The sequence below is a fragment of the Nansenia antarctica genome (genome assembly GCF_963989245.1).
Source record: "Nansenia antarctica genome assembly, chromosome: 9".
NCBI lineage: Eukaryota > Metazoa > Chordata > Actinopteri > Argentiniformes > Microstomatidae > Nansenia > Nansenia antarctica.
This window is the reverse complement of record NC_137679.1, coordinates 36264924-36285363: the sequence shown is the minus strand read 5'-3', so window position 1 is coordinate 36285363 and position 20440 is coordinate 36264924. Positions and strand designations below refer to the sequence as shown.

Genomic DNA, 20440 nt, shown 5'->3' with positions numbered 1-20440 from the left:
GCATCTCTAGGAATGTCTGTATATCAATAGAGGCTGTTGGAGGTAGAAATCGGAGGACAGGCTTGTTGTAATGCCTGGAATGTATTGTTTGATACCATTCCTAATTCAATTCCATGCGTTACAATGAGCCCGTCCTCCGATTTCTACCTCCAACAGACTCCCCAGATGTACTGTATATCTATTAAGGGAAAACTCTCCTCTCTTGTTTTTTTTTTTTCGAGGTAACTAGAAACAGACATTGAGGTCCAGTTAATAATATCATCTGAGTGGTTGTAAAAATAGATTATGCGATACCTAGGTACTTTGTCGATTAGATGTTGAGGTTTTATAATAAGCTTCTCAAATCTAACAGACTAAATTGTTGCTATTTTACGAGTTGTAACAAACTGTCTTTTAATTCCTGATCAAATAGCTAATTGACATGCCATAACGCAGTGACCTTACTCCCTCAATGGCTATTCCTAATCATATTATAGGTAGACTTCTAGACTTTTCTGACATGGTAAATAAGTAGAGGCTACAGAGAGCAAAACACACATCAAGACTGAATACCACTTCCTACAAAAGTACACCCGTCGTCCACTATGTGTGTTCGACTGCAGTTACTCTAGCATTTACTTCAATCAGAGGAGGCAAATGTTTCCATTTATATGCTTTACTTAAATGTGTGTAATCAAACCTACCAGACCTGTCTTAGTATGAGGATGTGTTATTACAAACTCCAGCACACGGGGTCTTGGGCTTTGGAGTTGAGAAAGGCTATTGGCTCTCTTCTCTCTTCTCTCTGTCATTGGTAGCAGTGCTATATCTCAGAGGCTCTTGTTTAGCGACTTATTCATCCATCCATCCACACACACACACACACACACAGCTGCTAGGACTTGTATCTGGACAACAGCTTACCTGAGAACACAAGATGTAAAACACACCCATGAACATACACACACACATACACACGCACACACACACACACACACACAAACACACACACACACACACACATATATATATATATATATATATATATATATATATATATATATATATATAGACACGCAAAAGAGGCTGGGGGAGAGGTTTTGAGACAGATGACCTCTGGCACCTCTGTGACACTTTTGAATGTTTGCTTGTTTTCTTTCAAACAAGACAGGATTGAAAGGGGCGGCTGTAATTCCAGCTGAGATAATGTAAAAACAAACATGGGCTATTGATATCGAGTAATGCTGCAGGAAGTTGTCAGGGGCACAATGGGGAGACCCAATCTCTGGGACAAGTGGTAGCAGGGCTGCTAGAGGACAATAGAAGAGGTCTGATCTCTTAATTAATGGAGACCATTCTCTGCTGGTGCAGGTACTGAATTTTAATGCCTGCGATTTTTCAAAGGGATTCCTGCCAAATGGCACCTTGTGTTGTTGTAGTACTTTGAACACTGGTGACGGTTCAAGACAAAAGAGTAATTTTAGATTTACAATTTGAAGAGAATTGTCAGTGCTGGTGGTATTGTTGTTGTTGCTGATGGAAACTACTAAATGTTGAGAGTAATCAATAGCCCATACTGGTTGTGGAGAAGAGACTAACATTTATATCAAAATATGTCTTTAAGGTTTGAGAATTTTTGTTGAGGTCTGCTGAGCTTTTTTTTATATATTTCAGCCTACTTTTTATTGTTGCCAACTGATAATCTAGAACGTTATTAACCCTTGGTAGTAACAAAGTGTTAATAAAGGCATGGAAAATAAATGACTTTGAAAGTGTATTTCTTTGTGTACCAGGCTGGACTCCACATGCAATCCGTTTAATCAAGTCCTTAATCCGCTGTCAACATTTGTAAGACGTCAGCGTGTCATGAATAAGGCCATCCACTGCTTGTTATGCATGTTCATGACGATTATGGTGCCACAGCCCATCTTAATTTTACATGAATACACTGACAAATCGATTATGTCATGATCAAAAAGATTTCAATGCAAGACAAGTCAATGTAGGTGTTGCGATATGCCTATCTTGTATTGTAAAACTAAAACATGAAATGTAGTCTAAGATGAAAAATTAAAGCCTACTGTACTAACTTGTTTTTTTTATGTGGGGGTGTAGCCATTGTCTTCTCTAGATGTCAGTAAATGTGTATTGTTATTTGTTGGTTTATCTCTCTTTGGAAAGCCCTCTTTATCCTCGTGAGGCGCACAAATCTAGATAAATACAGAGGCTTAAAATAGTCCTCAGAAATCAGGCCGATAAAACCTAAGGAATTAAACGCCTTGGAAAGTGTAACGAAGGGTATACCGGTGGAGTATGGACGGTTAACGGTCAGAAGAAAACGTCCTCTTTATGTGAAATACCCTCATAAATACATCCATGATTCACGTTTCTTGTTTGAACATAAATTAAGTCACGTCGTGTTTTTAGGACTCCCCCATAGCCTCCTGCACACAACATTCTTTCTCTGGTGCCAGCTGACCTAGTTCAAAGACAGTTATCCAACTAGTTGTAATTCTTTATGCATCGTGTTTAGAAACCGTCCCAACTAGGAATACTACATGTTGAATGCGGTGGTACACAAAAGCGGAGCGAGAGAGGGGGAACTCGCTGGAGTGATCTATGGATGGGGTTCACAAACAGCACAGGTCCCGGGAGTTGCCCATATTGCTTATGCTATTCAATTATGCGGTCAAACGCTCTGTGTTTCTGAGCAATGATCAATTATCGGATGTCAGTGATAATAGTGAATGATGGTGCCACGCCGCTCCCACTCGTATATGCTCCGTATCGATTGCGCGTAACAGAGTGAGTGAGCGCGCGCATTGTGTGAGCAAGTTACATCTCCTGTCACTTTCTCTATACAGCAAAAATGTTCAAAAATGTTCTGATTTATTTTTACTCTGTTAAAAACGCTATCCACTTATTGGATATGTTCATTGGATAATGTTGTCATCTTATGATAATAAGCGCTGGATCCATTCCTCACGTTTATTCCAAAACATTTGTGACCACTGTCAATTAACGGTCCCTTTCAGATGTGGGTGCGGGAGGTGTTTTTGACTCATTTTAACCCCTACCCTACCCTTCCCATCCCTTGCTTTGAATCCTCGACTTATTTCAATTCAACCCCCCCCCCCAAAAAAAAAAAATCTTGCAGCTTGTGTCATTCAACCCGTGATTGTTAACACCGTATAGTCGAACCGTCTGGAGTGAATCTCATTTAAAATGTCTCTCGCTCGGCTGGGCTGCAAATCACCCTGTTTACAATCTCACACCAACACTCACATCAATTAACTGACCATTGATTTTCCCGCCCGGGACATTACAATATTGCAGACCTCTTTCCTGTCCCCTCTTAGTTTTATCGCTGATATATATATGATTTTCAACAAAATCAAATCTCAAGCCTAATACCAATTAGGCTATAGGCCTATTGTAACACACGTGCACGTTTTTATACCCTATCGTTTTATTAGCATCTCCATATGAATACATTGCTGTCCTATTGTTTTATACTTATTGGTCTAGTTTTAAGTTTAGGTTATATGTTTTTAAAAGTTATTGTGGAATTGTGAATATGACAACTTTAAATGATAGAAATCTATGATTAATTTAGAAAATTACAAAACACTGTATATTTCAATGTATATATATAAAAAAATAACAATACTTGATTATTGATATTCTGCGTTGACATATCATCCCAAACAAAAGTAGCCAGCATTTTCCTGTCCATTCTTTTTTTTTTCATTAATAAGTAAATACAACTCGTCCTAAAAGATAGCTGACACGGGAGAGGACTAGATCCATCTAGCCTGCAGCTGCTCTTTAAATATTCAGTGAAAAATAATGGCATCCGAGGCATCACCTATAGTAACATTATTATCTTCATTTCTCAAAATCACCCCGACTGATAGCTTCGTTTATCTTTTCCACGCAATAAATCTACTAGACATAGAGCACTGTTGGAGCGCCGATGGGAGCATTCCCAAGGATGGCTGAGGACTTACCATCAATAGTCTATAATTGTACTTCAAACCCAGAAATTATTAACATATTAATATTATTAATAACAACAATAATTATAATAGTGATAATAACAATAATACTTATATATATTATTATATTATTATATGATAATAATATTTGTGTGGTTATTGTTATTATCACTGACGATATCAGGATCTTTTAATTGCAACACAACATTTTGAATTCAATTTTGACAATCAAATTATTCTAATCAGCACTTTGTGTAGGCTATCTATATTGTTTTACAATAACGCTGTATCAATGCATGACCTGATTAATTCGAATATATTTTAATCCCCCCATATTACATTTAGCTTGTTGACTATCTGCAATGTGTTTCTTGTACATTAAGAATGTACTAGGTTGTCACAGTGGAGCAATTATAAACTAAAGTGGATTCAATGTAACTTTACAGTTTACAATTCTGCATTTTCAAAAAACGGGATGTCAATATAGCCTACAGCTTTTGCCGTATAGCCTTTTTTTTGCATATGGTACTGCATTCTGCTAAATAACGTATGTAAATATTACCTGTCTAGCGTCTAGCCTATGCCTACTTGTTGATGACATAGTAGCCACCAATAGGAAAAGGATGAAGAGTTTTGTATCGCGAACATCGCTAACATGTTTGCAATGTAAATGAAAACAACTTGCATGCATTCAAAAGAGAATCATACACTTTACTGTCCCCTCTACCGGTCATTCACTCCGCTCGCACACTTGCTCGCTCGCTCGCCAGGCGTGTGTGTGTGTGTGTGTGTGTGTGTGTGTGTGTGTGTGTGTGTGTGTGTGTGTGTGTGTGTGTGTGTGTGTGTGTGTGTGTGTGAGTGAGAGAGTGAGTGTATGTGTGAGAGAGAGAGAGAGAGAGAGAGAGAGAGAGAGAGAGAGAGAGAGAGAGAGAGAGAGAGTGTGTGTGTGTGTGTGTGTGTGTGTGTGTGTGTGTGTGTGTGTGTGTGTGTGTGTGTGTGTGTGTGTGTGTGTGTGAGAGAGAGAGAGCGCGCGAGCGAGCGGGCTGAGAGATTGCACCCCCGACAGCCTATGATAGAATAGCGCGGTGACCAATCACACCCCAGATGGGCAGGGCTCAACATTTCTCACAGTCCTACATGGGCCCTTAAAGTTTGTTTGTTCGCGGAATGCGGTGTGTGATGAAAACGTGTTAGTAACCCCGTTTGGCGATAATCAAATGAATCTTGGGATATTCGATACATATTTTGGACTTCCGATGCGCTTACAGTGCCATTAGGCACCCACCTCATAGCCTACTGGTTTTTTTCGCGCTGTAGCCTTTGGGTCTCAATCGAGTAGGTTATATCGGTGTTCCAACATACAAGATCTGAATTACAACGACGCTAAATGCAAATCTGAAAGGAGGATATGCAGCGCAACAGCGACCCGAGTTGTGGAAAAGTAGGCTATTTGTATGTGAGACCACGAAGGTTTTACTGTGAACGCCGCGTCAGTTCCAATTTACTGAAACTCTGATGTGTTTGATCGCTGCTTGATCAATAGGAAAGATACGGTTGCGCGCACGGACTCAAGACACTGACATTCCACTAGTCGCCAAGATAAGCTTTACGTATAGCTTCCAGCTGGTTGCTAAGAAGGGTTAAACTGTATCTAAAAGGGAGTTGGAAAACCCAGCCTTTCTTCCACCACGGATCAACTCATTGGGTGGGAGCTGAGAGAGAGACAAGTCCCCAGCAAATCAGGAGCTAATTGATTAAAGAGACTTCATTTGAATAGGGGGGCTGGCGAGGTGCCAATCGCCTCTCATAGAACCCCCCCGTATGATTAATCGCCAAGCATTATTGATAATCATAACAGGACACATGCGCGGTGGATGGGCTCGATTTTCCGTAATTTTGAGAAGATTTTTTAAAGTAATTTTTCATTCTTTCCTGGCTGATGAGTGAGCCAACATGTCTCGGAGGAAACAAGCGAAGCCGCAACATTTCCAATCGGACCCTCATCTGGCCTTATCCGAGCACAATGGTAAGTTCGAGCCGCGAAGCAAATAATAGGCTACTGATCCATCTTCATCCGAACCTGTTTTTTTTTTTTCATCTATTATGATATGCTTATTATAATGTTTTCTCAAATAGACCAAATCTTGCTCCTATATATTGCTGACCGCATAAGTTAGTTATTACTTTTCAATACGATCATTTATAGACGAGTTCTAACCTTGCAGTCTCAGAATCTGCTTATCATAGACGAATTTGCGATGTTCAACGAGAGCGTATAATAACTTTTTCAAACTGTCTATTGGTTGAGATGACGATCTCAAAACATCATCAATATGATTTTAAATCGTAGCGCATCATATTTTAGGATGGAACTGAAATACAAAAATACATCTTGATAAAAATGTTGAGTTTAGAACGTTCTACTTTTATCTCGGAAGCTTCTTTTAGCCTTCCGTATTAACTATTAACTATATCAATACTTTATGTAATACAAAGAGTGAGGTTTTAACTCGAATTTGGATCTTACAAGTTTCTCATCTGCGAAGTTGCCTGCAGGGAGGCTCGCTCAAGTTCCTGCTTTTGTAATAGTCTTCACTTCGTGCTTCGAAAGAACACAGTTATATTATAACATGTTTGACTCCTAATTCTCTGCGTGTTTGTGTAGGACTATATATACATTTATGGTTTTATTTATGTTTAAAGTTACGTATTAAGTTTGTCTTTCACAGTTATCAGCCTATATCCTATGATTGTCAAATGATATAACAATATAGAAGTGTTATTGCTTACTGTCAAAAGCCGACTAATACTTCGTCCTGTTCACTCAAGTCTGCAGAATTGCGCTTTTCGTCGCTGTCCTCTTTAATGGATGATAAAAATAAAGATTTCTAATATGGTGCGCGAGATAACAGAAGGCAGTCTGTCTTAATGCCATCTATTCTTGTCCTTATTTCATGTTAATACATGCGTTATAGCTGTAGGCTTAGCCCGATACACACTTTTTATTCCCGGCTATCCAACAATGGTTGCATTGGAAGTCTTGTTTGTAAAACATCACTTTGAAACTATTTCAAAGCTGGAATGTAGTAGATGACATACTGCTTCCGACTCTGTCTCTGTCCCTCTCTCTCTCTCCAACACACACACACACACACACACACACACACACACACACACACACACACACACACACACACACACACACACACACACACACACACACACACACACACACACACACGCACACACACACGCACACACACACGCACACACACACAGAGAGAATCAGAGGCCTGTTTTATTTCTTTACGAGAAAAACAAGTTGTTGTTTTTTTACTTTTTATTGGCCGTCACTGATTTATCTCAACTAAACCTCAGCATCAAATATCTTCATTTCATGAAAACGAAGTTTTTTTGTGTTAGTCTTAATAGAAAGATATCAGGCTGTGGTTTGAAATCCAGAAATAACTCAAGAGTTTGGTTAAATTCATTTCTTTAGGCAACCAGTTGGGTGTTTTCCGAACGTTTTGTCATCCTTGCTGTTTTCACAAAGGTCACAGCAGCAGTTACTGCCCATCTGTTTGTCGACCAAACAGTCATTCCCTGGTAGCTATCATCAGTTGGTCAATCCGTAAATTTCGCAGACTGAAGATCAACTAAGTCCATCTTTTAGCGCCGAAGACACACTATATTGTCAAAATCAGTATAGGCCTGCCATTTAAGTTATTCGTTCGTTTTCTATAGGCCTAGAATACCGCTATTTCTAAACCTTTATAGCCTCTCTGTACAGTCAAGTATTTTCATATGGCAAGGTTTCAGTTTCCACGTTTTAGGTAAAAATATTTTCTTACAGATAATTAAGAATTTCATTTCCTATATTTCCTCATGTAAAATATATTGCATAAACAAATAATAATGATTAATCATTAATAATTAGATTTGAGGTATATCTCATAGTGGAACTACCATTTGTACCTCTCGAAAAAGTTTCTTTCGCCTGCAGATTGTGCATTAATATAGGCGTCTTTACTTGGTTTCGTAAAAGTGGAATAAGACATTCCCATAGACTTTCCATAGTCGTGTCATTACCAGATCACATTTTGCCGTTTTTTTCTGATATGTTTATGTACATGCTATTTGGACTAGTATATTACACTATGATTATAGTGTTTTTCTTAATGTAGAACAAATCTGTCATCTTTTGATGATCTCATTTGACCCACTGTGATTATAGGGTAGATTTAGTTATTCATTCATTTCACATTTTGATTCCACAATTTGAAATATTAAATGGCTTAACTTTTCCATCTAAGTAATTGTATGAAAATATTAGTTCACAGAAATAGTACATTTAGTACATTTATTGAGCTCATACACTCTTTTGCCTTGCTTGACGACTCCATGATTTAGTTTCTCTGTTTGTACAGTTCACCTAAGTCTAGAAAGTTCATGTTTTTAACAGCTGTGCTGTTTGCATTATCCCTGCAAAAAAACATATTCTGCCAACTGGAAATAAAGGGCTGTTTCACCCAGCTGGAACCTTGCATAAGAAGCGTTCAGTCAGTGCCTAAGGTTGCATGCTTTAGTTGAAACTTAAGGATCAATGCAAAACATAGTCTATAGCAGAATTATACTTGTTTACCCTGGGCTTCACTGCATTTCCTCCCTCAAATTTAATAAAGTGGTGTGAATAGTTACTTTTGTCTTCCTCTGTCAGCAGACCGGTGCTTACTGAGTTTCCGATAAATAAAATGCGTCACGTGTTTAAATAAGATGAAAATGCAATACCTTGGATTATGGCTTCGGGACATGTAATACTTGAATCACTGGTAATTGGTTGGTCATTTTTTGGGGGACATGAGAGATGTCCTGTGTGGAGAGTTCTCAGGAGGCTGCTTGTCACACGGTGTAGAATGAGAAAGGGGGAGGTCACTATTTGTAGTACATTTTCAGGGATGAAGGCATTTTCTTGAGGCTGGGTATAGCGGGTGTGGAAAGGCCGAGGCTGTGTCTCATCTGGTGGAGAGTTCGAGGGTGGGATGTTGAGCTGTTTTAACCTTTGCCTGCGTCCCTCTGCGTGAGGGTGATGGGAGTTCAGGGCACAGTGTGTTCTCCTGTACCTTGTCATTGACCCCAGTGATCAGAGCCACAGGCGGCCTAGCAGGGACCCCGCACTTTATTTGAGAGTGTGGTGTGGGGGGGGGGCTTATCAATGTGGCCGCCGTGGTCCCCTTTCACCCCTGCTGGAGTAGCCCCCCAAGAGGAAGATTGACAGGGCGGTCCCCTTCTCACTGTTGTACCCAGCAAACAACAGGATTCAGTTACTTGTCATTTTGCCAATGTTTATATAGTGGAAGTCTAGATGTAGCCTCAAGGACTTTTCTTGCTTTTTTTTTTTTTTTTTCCCAACCCCTCCCCTTTAAGCTTTAAGCATGTCACAGAGCTGTTAAGACCGAGTCTTGTCCTGGAAGCGGCAGCTTTAGTGGAACCCCATCTAGTGTTCAGTGGGATGTTTCCAGTGTGAGGGCTGGAGAGGTGGTGGGCTCGCACACATCCTCCTGAAGTTACAAGTGTCAAGAGGCTTGCAGCGGCCCTCCAAAGTAATGTAGGAACTCAGAGTTATCTTTCAACTTATCTTTTCTACTAATCCAAAAGTCTTGTCTCACATTCACAGTTTTGTCTGTCTCTCTCTCCGGCTCTTGATTATAACATTTGTTTCTCCTATACCTCCCTATAGGCCTGTTCTTTGGTAATCAATTGTAGTGTCATGTTGACGATGTGTATATACAGCATTTTAGAAACACAGTTTTCATAAACGATCATTGCTTTATTTAAAAACTATGTGAATTCTTGCGTTTTGTGCAGTAATTTACACTGGGGTAAACAATATTTGCTGAACACATCAGAGTTATGGTAATTGGGCAGTGGCTTTGGAGACATTTGTTTTGATTGTTTTTATACTGTTTAGGGATGAACATATTTTAAGAACCAAACATTCATTATTATACCTTTTTAAAGTGCATATCCTTTCCTGGATGTCAAATTTAAAACATTGACCGACCGTCTCTGTCTGTTTCTGAGATGTGTTTCTAACATGTGTAATGGTATGTCAACGTAGTGCAGACATAATTTGATGAGCGTGAGTGCATGTTTGAGATGACGTTTTATTGTTTTATTTTGATATCTGTCTTTTTTTAAAAGATTGAACATTTCCCAATGAGTTGGTGGGATAGTGAGAAGTAATGTTATGTAATGGGATGTTCAGATTTCAGTAATAACTTTACCTTTCAGTCATCAAATCCTCACCCTTTGTATTGTATACATTTGAAATATAAATGTTATAAGAACACACACATTTTTACATGAACTATTGTTGTTTAAGCTTCCGTATTTTGATACAATTACTATATCACAGTCTCTAAATATGGTAGAGAATCAACAAGTTGTAGTTTTCATTTGTTCAAAACATGGGAGAATATTTCTTTAAAGAAGAAGAATTAGTCAGTGTCAGTCTTGGGTTGTGTGATACGGTATCCACGGTTTACATTTCATACTATACCATAACGTGAGCAAGTCACTTGTTCTTAGTGTTTTTCTACTTTTCTAATTCTATTTTGAACAAATGAATGGATGTGTGTAATCTTACTCACACGTTTTACATCCTTATGGCTTCAGTTACATCTATCAGTGTATTTCAATATTTTCGAGGAAATATAATTGACACTTATATAAAGTGTATATATAAAACATTAGCCTTTTGACATTTACATAAATATTGCACTTTTGTAACTTTGTTGAAGTTTATTCCTCTTGGTGACTTTGAGGTGCTGTAAGGTTGGGAGTAAATTGCGTTGCTTTTTAGTAGAGGAACTGCTAAAAAACTACTATCTGACTTTTTGGCCTGTTTTTTCTCAATTTTGGTTATGCTTGTCTTTGACATCGGCACCAGTGCATTTAGCCTATTGTGAATAAGTTGATGAATTTCCTCTAACGTACAATCCACCTTTATTTCTGTTCATGATCAACCAAGACAGAGCAAAGCTATTCAGCGTGTCCACATCTCTCCCACAAGGCAAATCAAACACATTTTTCATTATTGACGCTTTAAGGGGGGGCTTGGTTAATATGAAAAGTTATCATTAAAGTTGAGTCCTTCTGTTTGCATGGTTTGGTGGTGTGAGGCTCGGTTTTACTGTCATGGCAACGTTGTGTTATCTGATGTCCCGGAGCAGAGAAACATCGAGGGAGATAATCCCTGAATTAAACAGGATCTGCTTTGAGTCGGCCAAGATGAGCAGGCCAGGCTGTGTCGACGCTCCGGCCGCTCCCATGCTGGGTGAACAATGGGAAGCCATCCTGTTTCTCTGTGGGGCAGGGCCGCACTCCTTTGGGTTTCATTTGCAAATGAATCCTCACCCTGATGAACATGTAGAGGGCCGGGGCCACAGTGAATGGGATTCATAGAGAATTGCAATTTGTAAATCAACTTGTATGTTAAACAGCAAGATTTTGGTGCAACAAAAAGAAAGAGAATGAGGAAAGTCTGGGGCACAGCAGTGGCCTAGGGGGCAGGGCTGCTGTCTCGCCCTTTTTCACAATGCCCTTGTGGAAAATCAAAAACCTGTTTCTATGCACATTTTAAAGACAATTATATTTATTTTTGCATCTCTTTTCTTGGTGAGATTTCTTGGTGAGATTACTTTCAATAGGTTTGTGTTGCTTGATTCCCTACCTGGTGTGGCTAGTTGCTTGGTTTTAAGGATGTTCTTGTGAGATGTTCTTTCTGTCATATGGCACTATAGCTTCATTGTTAGCTCTTCTGTGTCTTTGATTTTAGGATATTTTTCACAGACATTATACTTGAATAACCATTCATGTATTTACACTTAAAGTATTAAAGATAAATTATAAAATTACCTATAAATAGCAAATGAAGTTCAGTACTGTAATCTTTAGAATTTGTTTTTATTTATGTAAATTCCAAAGCATTCTACTCTTTAACAAAATACTTTTATAGTAATAGGCTACTATAAAAAAGAAAAACATTTTACGTTCTTAAAAAAACAATACAGGTATTGTATATGAAAACAAATAACCTACACTCATTTCTTGTCAAATAATAATGGCAAATGTCATTTAGCACAGTTTTGTTTGTTTTGTTTTGTGTCCAGATAACTGCAGAGAACAATCTATATGCCAACAGCCCTGTTGTTCTTGTCAGACCTTGATTGCAGCTTGACTGGATACAGATGAGTTTAGTGACAGCAGGGATAACCTGTCCAAGAGGCCTGTAGTCGGCTGAAAATGAGTAAAGTTGACAGCAAATTGAAGGTGTAATAAGTCCTTCAAATGGTTGATTTGCGCACAGTGGACAAGTAGACATTGAAGTGTATGAAATATTGGAAATCAATGCTACTCTATGAAATGTCATTAAGCCCCAATGTCCTCAGTTCATAGTATTTTATATTTTGATGGATTATCTGAAAAGAATGATTACTTAAAATGTTTGGATTGATGAAAGCCAGATGTACTTCTTCAAAAAGATTACTTTTAAGCAATATTTGTGAAGCATTATTGATTTTGTTTCATTTCTTATCCTGTTTTTCAGGCCACCACATTAAACAGAGGTTCTTCTTGTTTCTTTGGTTTATTGTATTTTTTTGTATGTATGTTTTTTTGTGAATGTATCCAACGGATAAGTGTAAAACTGATTAATTTAAGATTAACAACAAAGGAATTTGAATAGATAAAGCTGCTTCTTCAGCTGCAAAACATTTCTAATCACTAATCCTCTGTTTCCCCCCCTGTGTTTTTCAGGGGACACAGAGCCCAGCTCGGAAGACCCCCCCTGCAAGGAGTCAGATGCCCACGTCTGTAGCAGATGTTGCGCTGAGTTCTTTGAACTATCAGATCTTGAACAACACCAGAAGAATTGCACTAAGAATCAATTAGTTCTGATAGTGAATGAAAATCCTGCCTCTCCTTCCGGAAGCTTCTCGCCCGGCTCCCCTCTCCATAATCCTGATGAGCAGATGAATGACACGCTTAATAACACTGATCAAGCGGAGTGCAGTGACCTTTCAGAGCATAACGCTCTTGACAAAGAAGAATCCATGGATGTGGAGGTTCCCGGATTCACCGCTGGTCACGACGACGGAAGCACCAACATGGAGGGAGGCAGTCCCATCAACACAGGCAGTAGCCACGGTGTCAGAAGCAGTTCTGGCTCAGTGGTGGGCAGCTCTGCCATCTCTGCCCCTCTACCTCAGCTCGGCAACATGACTGAACTGGGAACCTTCTCTATGATGAACAGCAACGTCATCATTGAAAACCTGCAGAGCACCAAAGTGGCAGTTGCCCAGTTTTCCCAGGAGACGCGCTCAGCCGGGGGAGCGGGACCCAGGGTGGCAGTACCGGCCCTGATGGAGCAGCTTCTGGCCCTACAACAGCAGCAGATCCACCAACTGCAGCTCATCGAACAGATCCGTCACCAGATACTGCTACTGGCCTCCCAGTCCCCTGAAATGCAGGGGCCCCCCAGCTCCACCCCAGGCACATTGGGGCCCACCGCCAGCCCACTGACCACGCTCAGTTCCCATCTCTCCCAGCAGCTGGCTGCAGCCGCAGGCCTAGCACAGAGCCTCGCCAGCCAGTCTGCCAGCATCAGCAGCCTGAAGCAGCTGGCTGCAGCGGCGCAGCTACCTCAGACCACCTCCAGCTGCGGTGAATCATCTCAGAGCATCAGTGCACTGGGGCCATCAGCAGTCAATGCCCAGTCCTCTGAGAAGAGGCCAGGGCATGGGGGGGGCAGTCTCCACTCTCAGCTCAGCAACCCATCACACACTAAGTCGTCCACGCCAGCTTTTGGGATAGGTAGCTTGTTAAATCCAGCAGTGAATTCGCTTCTACCTCAGCCCCCACCTGGCAACCCAATGTTCTCCAGCTCTCTGCCCAGTATTGGCACCACAGCGGAGGACCTGAACTCTCTGGCTGCTCTGGCTAGAAAAGGCAAGCCACCAAACGTCACTTCATTCGAGCCGAAGAGTAGCTCAGAGGAGGCTTTCTTCAAGCATAAGTGCAGGTTTTGTGCCAAGGTGTTTGGGAGTGACAGTGCCTTGCAGATCCACCTGCGATCACACACTGGTGAGAGGCCGTATAAGTGTAACATCTGTGGGAACCGCTTCTCCACCCGCGGCAACTTGAAGGTCCATTTCCAACGTCATAAAGACAAGTTCCCACACATTCAGATGAACCCATACCCTGTCCCTGAGCATTTAGACAATATTCCAACGAGTACCGGCATTCCATATGGCATGTCCATGCCACCAGAGAAGCCTGTCACGAGCTGGCTCGACAGCAAACCAGTTCTGTCCACACTGACCTCGTCAGTAGGCATGTTGCTCCCACCAACCATACCCAGCCTGCCACCTTTCATTAAAAAAGAGGATCATTCTGTATCAATATCTAGCCCCCCCATATATGCTATGAGTGACACAGATGTCGCTGAGCCATCCATGAAAAACAATGAGAGGGTGTCTGAAGAAGGCGAAGGTGCAACCTTGCCTACCTCAAATGGGAAGACTGAAGAGGGCAGCCACTCTTTGAGCTTCATGGCTAGGGTGAGCGCGGTGGCCGAGAGCAGGGCGGAATACACAACCTCCAACAGCCCCCCTATGATGACCAACCCTCTCATGCCCCTCATGTCGGAGCAATTTAAGGCCAAGTTCCCATTCGGGGGCCTCTTGGATCCCCTCCAGGGGTCGGAGACCTCCAAGCTGCAGCAGCTTGTGGAGAACATCGACAGGAAGGTGAGGGACCCCAACGAGTGTGTCATCTGCCACCGTGTGCTCAGCTGTCAGAGTGCTCTGAAAATGCATTACCGCACTCACACCGGGGAGCGGCCCTTCAAGTGCAAAGTGTGCGGCAGAGCTTTCACCACCAAGGGGAACCTCAAGACCCACTACAGTGTCCACAGGGCTATGCCACCACTTAGGGTTCATCACTCTTGCCCCATCTGCCAGAAGAAGTTCACCAACGCTGTGGTCCTGCAGCAGCACATCCGCATGCACATGGGTGGACAGATCCCCAACACCCCTCTGCCAGACGGCTACCCCGAGTCCATGGGCTCTGAAACGGGCTCGTTTGACGGGGAAGGAAACTTCGACGACCTGGACAATTTCTCTGATGACATGGAAGATATGGAGGATATGGATGGTATGGATGGTATGGAGGGTATGGAGGGTATGGAGGGAATGGAGGGTATGGAGGATGGCCCTGACGGCAGCATCCCAGACACACCCAGGTCAGCGGACGCCTCCCAGGACAGCATGTATAACTCCCCGGATCCCCCTGAGATGGCTGGCCAGGAGGGTCTGGAGAAGAACGGCCATCATATCTCCCAAAATAACGGCCATAATCATAATGTGCATCACAATATCCACCATAATCCCCACCAAGCGCTGATAGAGGAGTTGCAGGCCAACAGAATGAAGGCCATGGGTAACGGTTTAATGGAAGGGGATTGCCTAACTAACGACTCCTCATCCCTGTGCGGGGACATTGAGAGCCGAAGCGCCGGGAGTCCAGCTGTCTCAGAATCTACCTCTTCCATGCAGGCACCGTCCCCCACCAGCGGGCAGCCTCCGCAGCGTATATCTCCCAGCCTGGAGGAGAGGCACCAGAGGGCCTTGTCCCTGGAGCACATCAGTGCCAGCCTCATGCACTCACACCCCTCCAATATCGGTGCCCTGGACCTGACATCCATGAACCCCTCTAAAGACCCCCTGGGCATGCTCTTCCCCTTCCGTGAGCGCGGCCCCTTCAAGAACACGGCCTGTGACATCTGTGGGAAGACGTTTGCTTGTCAGAGTGCCTTGGACATTCACTACCGAAGCCATACCAAAGAGAGACCGTTCATTTGCACAGCCTGTAACCGGGGCTTCTCCACCAAGGGCAACCTCAAGCAGCACATGCTCACCCACCAGATGAGGGACCTGCCCTCTCAGCTCTTTGAGCCCACCAACACCAGCCTGTCCTCCAGTCCTACCCCCTCCCTCCTCTCTGTGGGCTCCTTGTCCTCCATGATCAAGTCAGAGGTCAACGGCTTCCTCCATGGCTTCCACCAGGATAGCCACAAGGAAATGCCTCATCATCATCATCACCATCATCACCATCAACAACATCATCACCATCAACAACATCATCATCAACAACATCATCATCATCATCAACAACAACAACAACAACAACAAATACAACAAATTCATGCCCCTGGCCTGGTCACATCCTCAGCCTCCACATCCCCAGTTCTCTCGTCTGCCCCGCCACGCCGGACACCCAAACAGCACTACTGCAACACCTGTGGGAAGACCTTCTCCTCCTCCAGTGCTCTGCAGATCCATGAGAGGACCCACACTGGGGAGAAGCCCTTCGCCTGTACTATCTGTGGTAGAGCCTTCACCACCAAAGGAAATCTCAAGGTAATTTCATGACTAAAAAATATCAAACAGTCAAATGGGTATTCAAATGGGTATATACATTTGTAAAGTATGTCTGTCTATGTGAGAACAAACTGAAAGAGAGCTTCAAAACTACTGTTTAGTTGTCCTCTCCTCAACCAATTTAAGTGTGGCAGTGCCATTAAAAGGTAGCAATGTTGTTTAATTGATGAAAGAAACAGCTCACTGAAAAAAGGGTACCTTAACGGAAAGGTTGAATCACCCCATTAATATGATTATTGGGTAGAAACCTGAGAATGTGATCAGCAGAGCACAGCTGGGAATGGTTCAGTTAACAGTATTAACTGCAGTTACCAGAGGCAACCATCCTCCGCTGTGGTGGAGTCTGTAGTTTTCCAGAGTTTATCCTGTGAAAAATGTACAGTTTCCTCTGATCGTTTGGAAAAGGCGTTTGCTCAGAGATAAACAGGAACTGTGGGTCTTTATGTGGACATAATGTGATCACACCAAATCAGGGAAATCCAAGTTGTACTATTTAGGAAAGACCATTTCTAACAATGATACAATTAATATGCACTTAAATCTCTCACTTTTGTTGATATAAAGAAAACTATACTTATTTGAGCCTGACTTTACATTATTACTTCACTTTACTTACATTATAGTAAGTTCTAGTTTAGTGGTAAATTAGAGTTTAAAATCTATTCAATGTAATGTATTGAAACACATTACTTTCTTGTGGGTCCAGACAACACCGTTAGTTGTCAGTCTTTTGCTACTTTACCTGTATGCAATTTCATTCACGTAGAAGTGACTTGAAGACAAGATCAAAAGTTGGTTTTGTGTTGTCTGTTGGTTGGAAACAAACACATGGTTATCTTAAGTTCATCCTCCCACAATCTGGATAAGAAAAAAAAAAGGCTCTTGGAAAGGGCATAGCAGGGGTGAATGTCAAATGCAATACTGGCCAGTTCAATGAAAGTGGACACTGCAATTCTAACCTGGAAACAAGGGTCCCCTCATGAGACATTTGGATTCAGGTTCAGATTAAATGCAGTATATCATTCCTGCCCAAATAAGATGTTTACGCCATGCTCATGCCTCTCCTGCTGCACCCAGTGTGCGAAACTATTTTAATGCTAACTTGCAGTTTATTATTTTCTTTTTTTCCATTGCATCATCTCTTATGTGCTGTTGTTGTGGCCAAGTTTGTAAACATTGCTAATTTACCGGTCTCTCTTTCTCTCCCTCTCTCTTTCTCTCTCTCTCTCTCTCTGTCTGCCTCCCGTTCGCAGGTTCACATGGGCACACACATGTGGAACAGCGCCCCTGCCAGACGTGGCCGCCGGCTCTCCGTAGACGGCCCTCTGGCCTTCCTAGGCACCAACCCTGTCAAGTTCCCTGAGATCTTCCAGAAGGACATGGCATCAAGGGCGCACCACGGAGACCCAGCTAGTTTCTGGAACCAGTATGCTGCAGCCTTCTCCAACGGCCTGGCCATGAAGACCAATGAGATCTCGGTCATCCAGAACGGAGGTCTCCCTCCCCTGTCAGGGAGTGTGGGGAACGGGGGCAGCTCACCTGTGGGCGGCCTCACAGGCAGCCTGGAGAAGCTGCACAGTACAGAACCCAACACCGCTCTGGCCGGCCTAGAGAAAATGGCCAACACTGAGAATGGGACCCACTTCCGGTTCGCACGCTTCATGGAGGACAACAAAGAGATTGTCACCAACTAGAATATTTCTCCTCATTCGTACACAGACAGACACACACACACACACACACACACACACACACACACACACACGCACAGCGAAAAAAAGAAGGAGAACAAGACAATTGAAACTTTACGAACATGAGTGTGAAGAGAACTTGCTTTTTTGTACAATGTACAACATGTTATAGTTTTAATGAGCTTATTTATTAGTGATTATAACCTTGCTCGGAACCAAGTGGAAACATTAACAGTTAGTTTTATTTCTGTTCTACAGCCAGAATGGGTATGTACGAGTGCTTCAAATGTGCTTTTTAAACTTAGCATATCTGGGTATAACTTTACCTTGGCATTAAGTTATTTTCTGTCTGTAGTATATAGCTATAACAAAACTGTTGATGTTCATGTGATGCATTAGATCTGTAATAAGCAAAACAGAATGGCTGTAAATAGTGTACACTGATCTCTGCTAGATGGTCTAACAGCTGTGTATTAACTTCCCCAATGAAAAGAACATTGAAACTTCAGGCAAGGGACTATGACGTAATAGTCTCTTTCTTATCAACCGGTATTGATGTTTATTTAATGAAGAAAGCATTCAATTGCTGCATTTCAAGTGTTTCTTTAGAGTTAACTTGTTTTGTTCTTATTCTTATTGTTTAATGTATTGTTCTTTTTACTTTTCTCTATCTTCCATAGTTTCTTTTTTCCTCAATGTCTTTTTTTGTTTGTTTTTTGGTGTAAAGTTTAAAGCAAGACAGTTGTTAGAGGACATCATTTGGAGAGGTCCACATCCTGGTTTGAACTGAGGAAGCCAATCACATGGGTGTGATTCTCGTGTAGTTCCTCAGCTGGATTTCCACATTGCTGCTATGCCCTAGCATCCTCATTGACATCAAGTGCAAAATATGTGTTGACCCGTCTGTAAATAATGTCAGATGTGGAACTACAAATTCCATCACAACAAATGTACATATATAGCTCACAAGACAAAGTCCATCTTGGCCAGGGGACAAATGATAGTGTTTTTATAAATATAAATATATATTAGGTTTGACAACCTTCGGACTGTTACATGCACTTTCTTGGAAAGTTGGAAGATCTTTATGGGTCCAGTTTCTCTACACTTTAATACCTACTAACAACTAAGATACTGTAATTCTTTACTCTAATAATCAAATACATCATTTTTCCAAAAGAAATATTGTGTGTGTTTGTGTATTCATTCTCTTTTTTGCTATGGACTGTGCTTTATTTTCAAATTATGGGGTATTGGAATAACTGGAAATGTTCCACTGTTCATGTGATGGTTTCAAATTATTTCCAGCGATCAGACTTTGTATTTAACTTCAAAGCACTGTTGTGTCGATTGAAGTTCAACCTATTTCTGATCAGATACATGCTCTTATGAAAGCCTGTGTGATCTTTGGTAAGCTATATCTGTGGTCAATGCGAAATTAATTAATTTCCCCTCTCATTTGCGACTGGCACTTGTGTAGTCGCCTATTCTTTTAAAGTAATTTGCATGATTGTGTCAAACGAGCTGAATCCGGATGTAGTCTAATCAATGAAAACACCTGGGCTGTGTTGGTCGATCATTAAAAAATAATGCGATAGAAGAAGTCACATTTCTAAGTTCATCATTCCTGCTTGTGTCAGTCCTTTGCATCTTTAATTAAAGAATCGACCGGTGCGGAATCCTCTGTCTTTCGGGGCTTGATGTGATGGATTTAGAAGACCTGTCACTCTCAAAGGGTAACGCTCGTAGTCATTCATTGTCCATTTGAATCTGTATTTCACCGAAGTGAAATCCGAAACAAACTTAATGGCAAGAGGGTGCTTAATTCCAGGCAGACCGCGATTTGTGAAAATATGATGCATTAGCCTATGAACAGGCCTAATAAATTACTTGAAAATCAGCAAGAGCTTTGTAAAAAACCTGTCGTTAAATTATCCAATTTAGGCTTAGAGTCTATAGGTGTCTATAGCTCATGGGCCTACCTCTATGCAGCTGTATTAGGCTACAGTAGCCTATTTCATTCGTGAGAGAACATCCCTTTTTAAGCTATTGATTGACCCAAGAGAGGCGAATATAGCTTTAATTATTGGCCTATTTGTGTAATGGCTCACAAAACTATAGCAAGGGGACATATTGCGACAACGAACACGAGGGCAGCTGATGGGACGGGGGGGACGTAGAATTTGAGACTTTCTTTCATCCGAAGTGATATTTTTCCCTTTTGCATTTCAACAGCTGCATTTAATTTAACACATCATTGCACATCCTGCAA

At 41.7% G+C, this 20440-nt stretch overlaps 1 protein-coding gene across 2 annotated transcripts; it reads left to right on the top strand.

Moving 5' to 3' along the window:
- The first annotated feature begins 5165 nt into the window (after positions 1-5165).
- Positions 5166-19718, top strand: sall1a (spalt-like transcription factor 1a). 2 transcript variants are annotated; one of them, XM_080539299.1, is made up of 3 exons: positions 5166-6003; positions 12795-16456; positions 17731-19718. In XM_080539299.1, exons 1-3 carry the CDS (start codon positions 5931-5933, stop codon positions 18169-18171), a joined length of 4176 nt encoding a protein of 1391 aa, XP_080395425.1. In that variant the 5' UTR covers positions 5166-5930; the 3' UTR covers positions 18172-19718. The 2 variants fall into 2 exon arrangements, with proteins under 2 accessions (XP_080395425.1, XP_080395426.1); XM_080539300.1 differs by lacking the exon at positions 5166-6003 and adding an exon at positions 9464-9582.
- The last annotated feature ends 722 nt before the right edge of the window (positions 19719-20440 follow it).

What these genes read in the sequence shown, in the direction of transcription:
- sall1a (XM_080539299.1), top strand. Translation starts at nt 5,931, where the DNA reads ATGTCTCGGAGGAAACAAGCGAAGCCGCAACATTTCCAATCGGACCCT. An exon ending in GGCCTTATCCGAGCACAATG is followed by an intron (nt 6,004 to 12,794) that starts GTAAGTTCGAGC and finishes TGTGTTTTTCAG; the next exon opens with GGGACACAGAGCCCAGCTCG. An exon ending in CCACCAAAGGAAATCTCAAG is followed by an intron (nt 16,457 to 17,730) that starts GTAATTTCATGA and finishes TCCCGTTCGCAG; the next exon opens with GTTCACATGGGCACACACAT.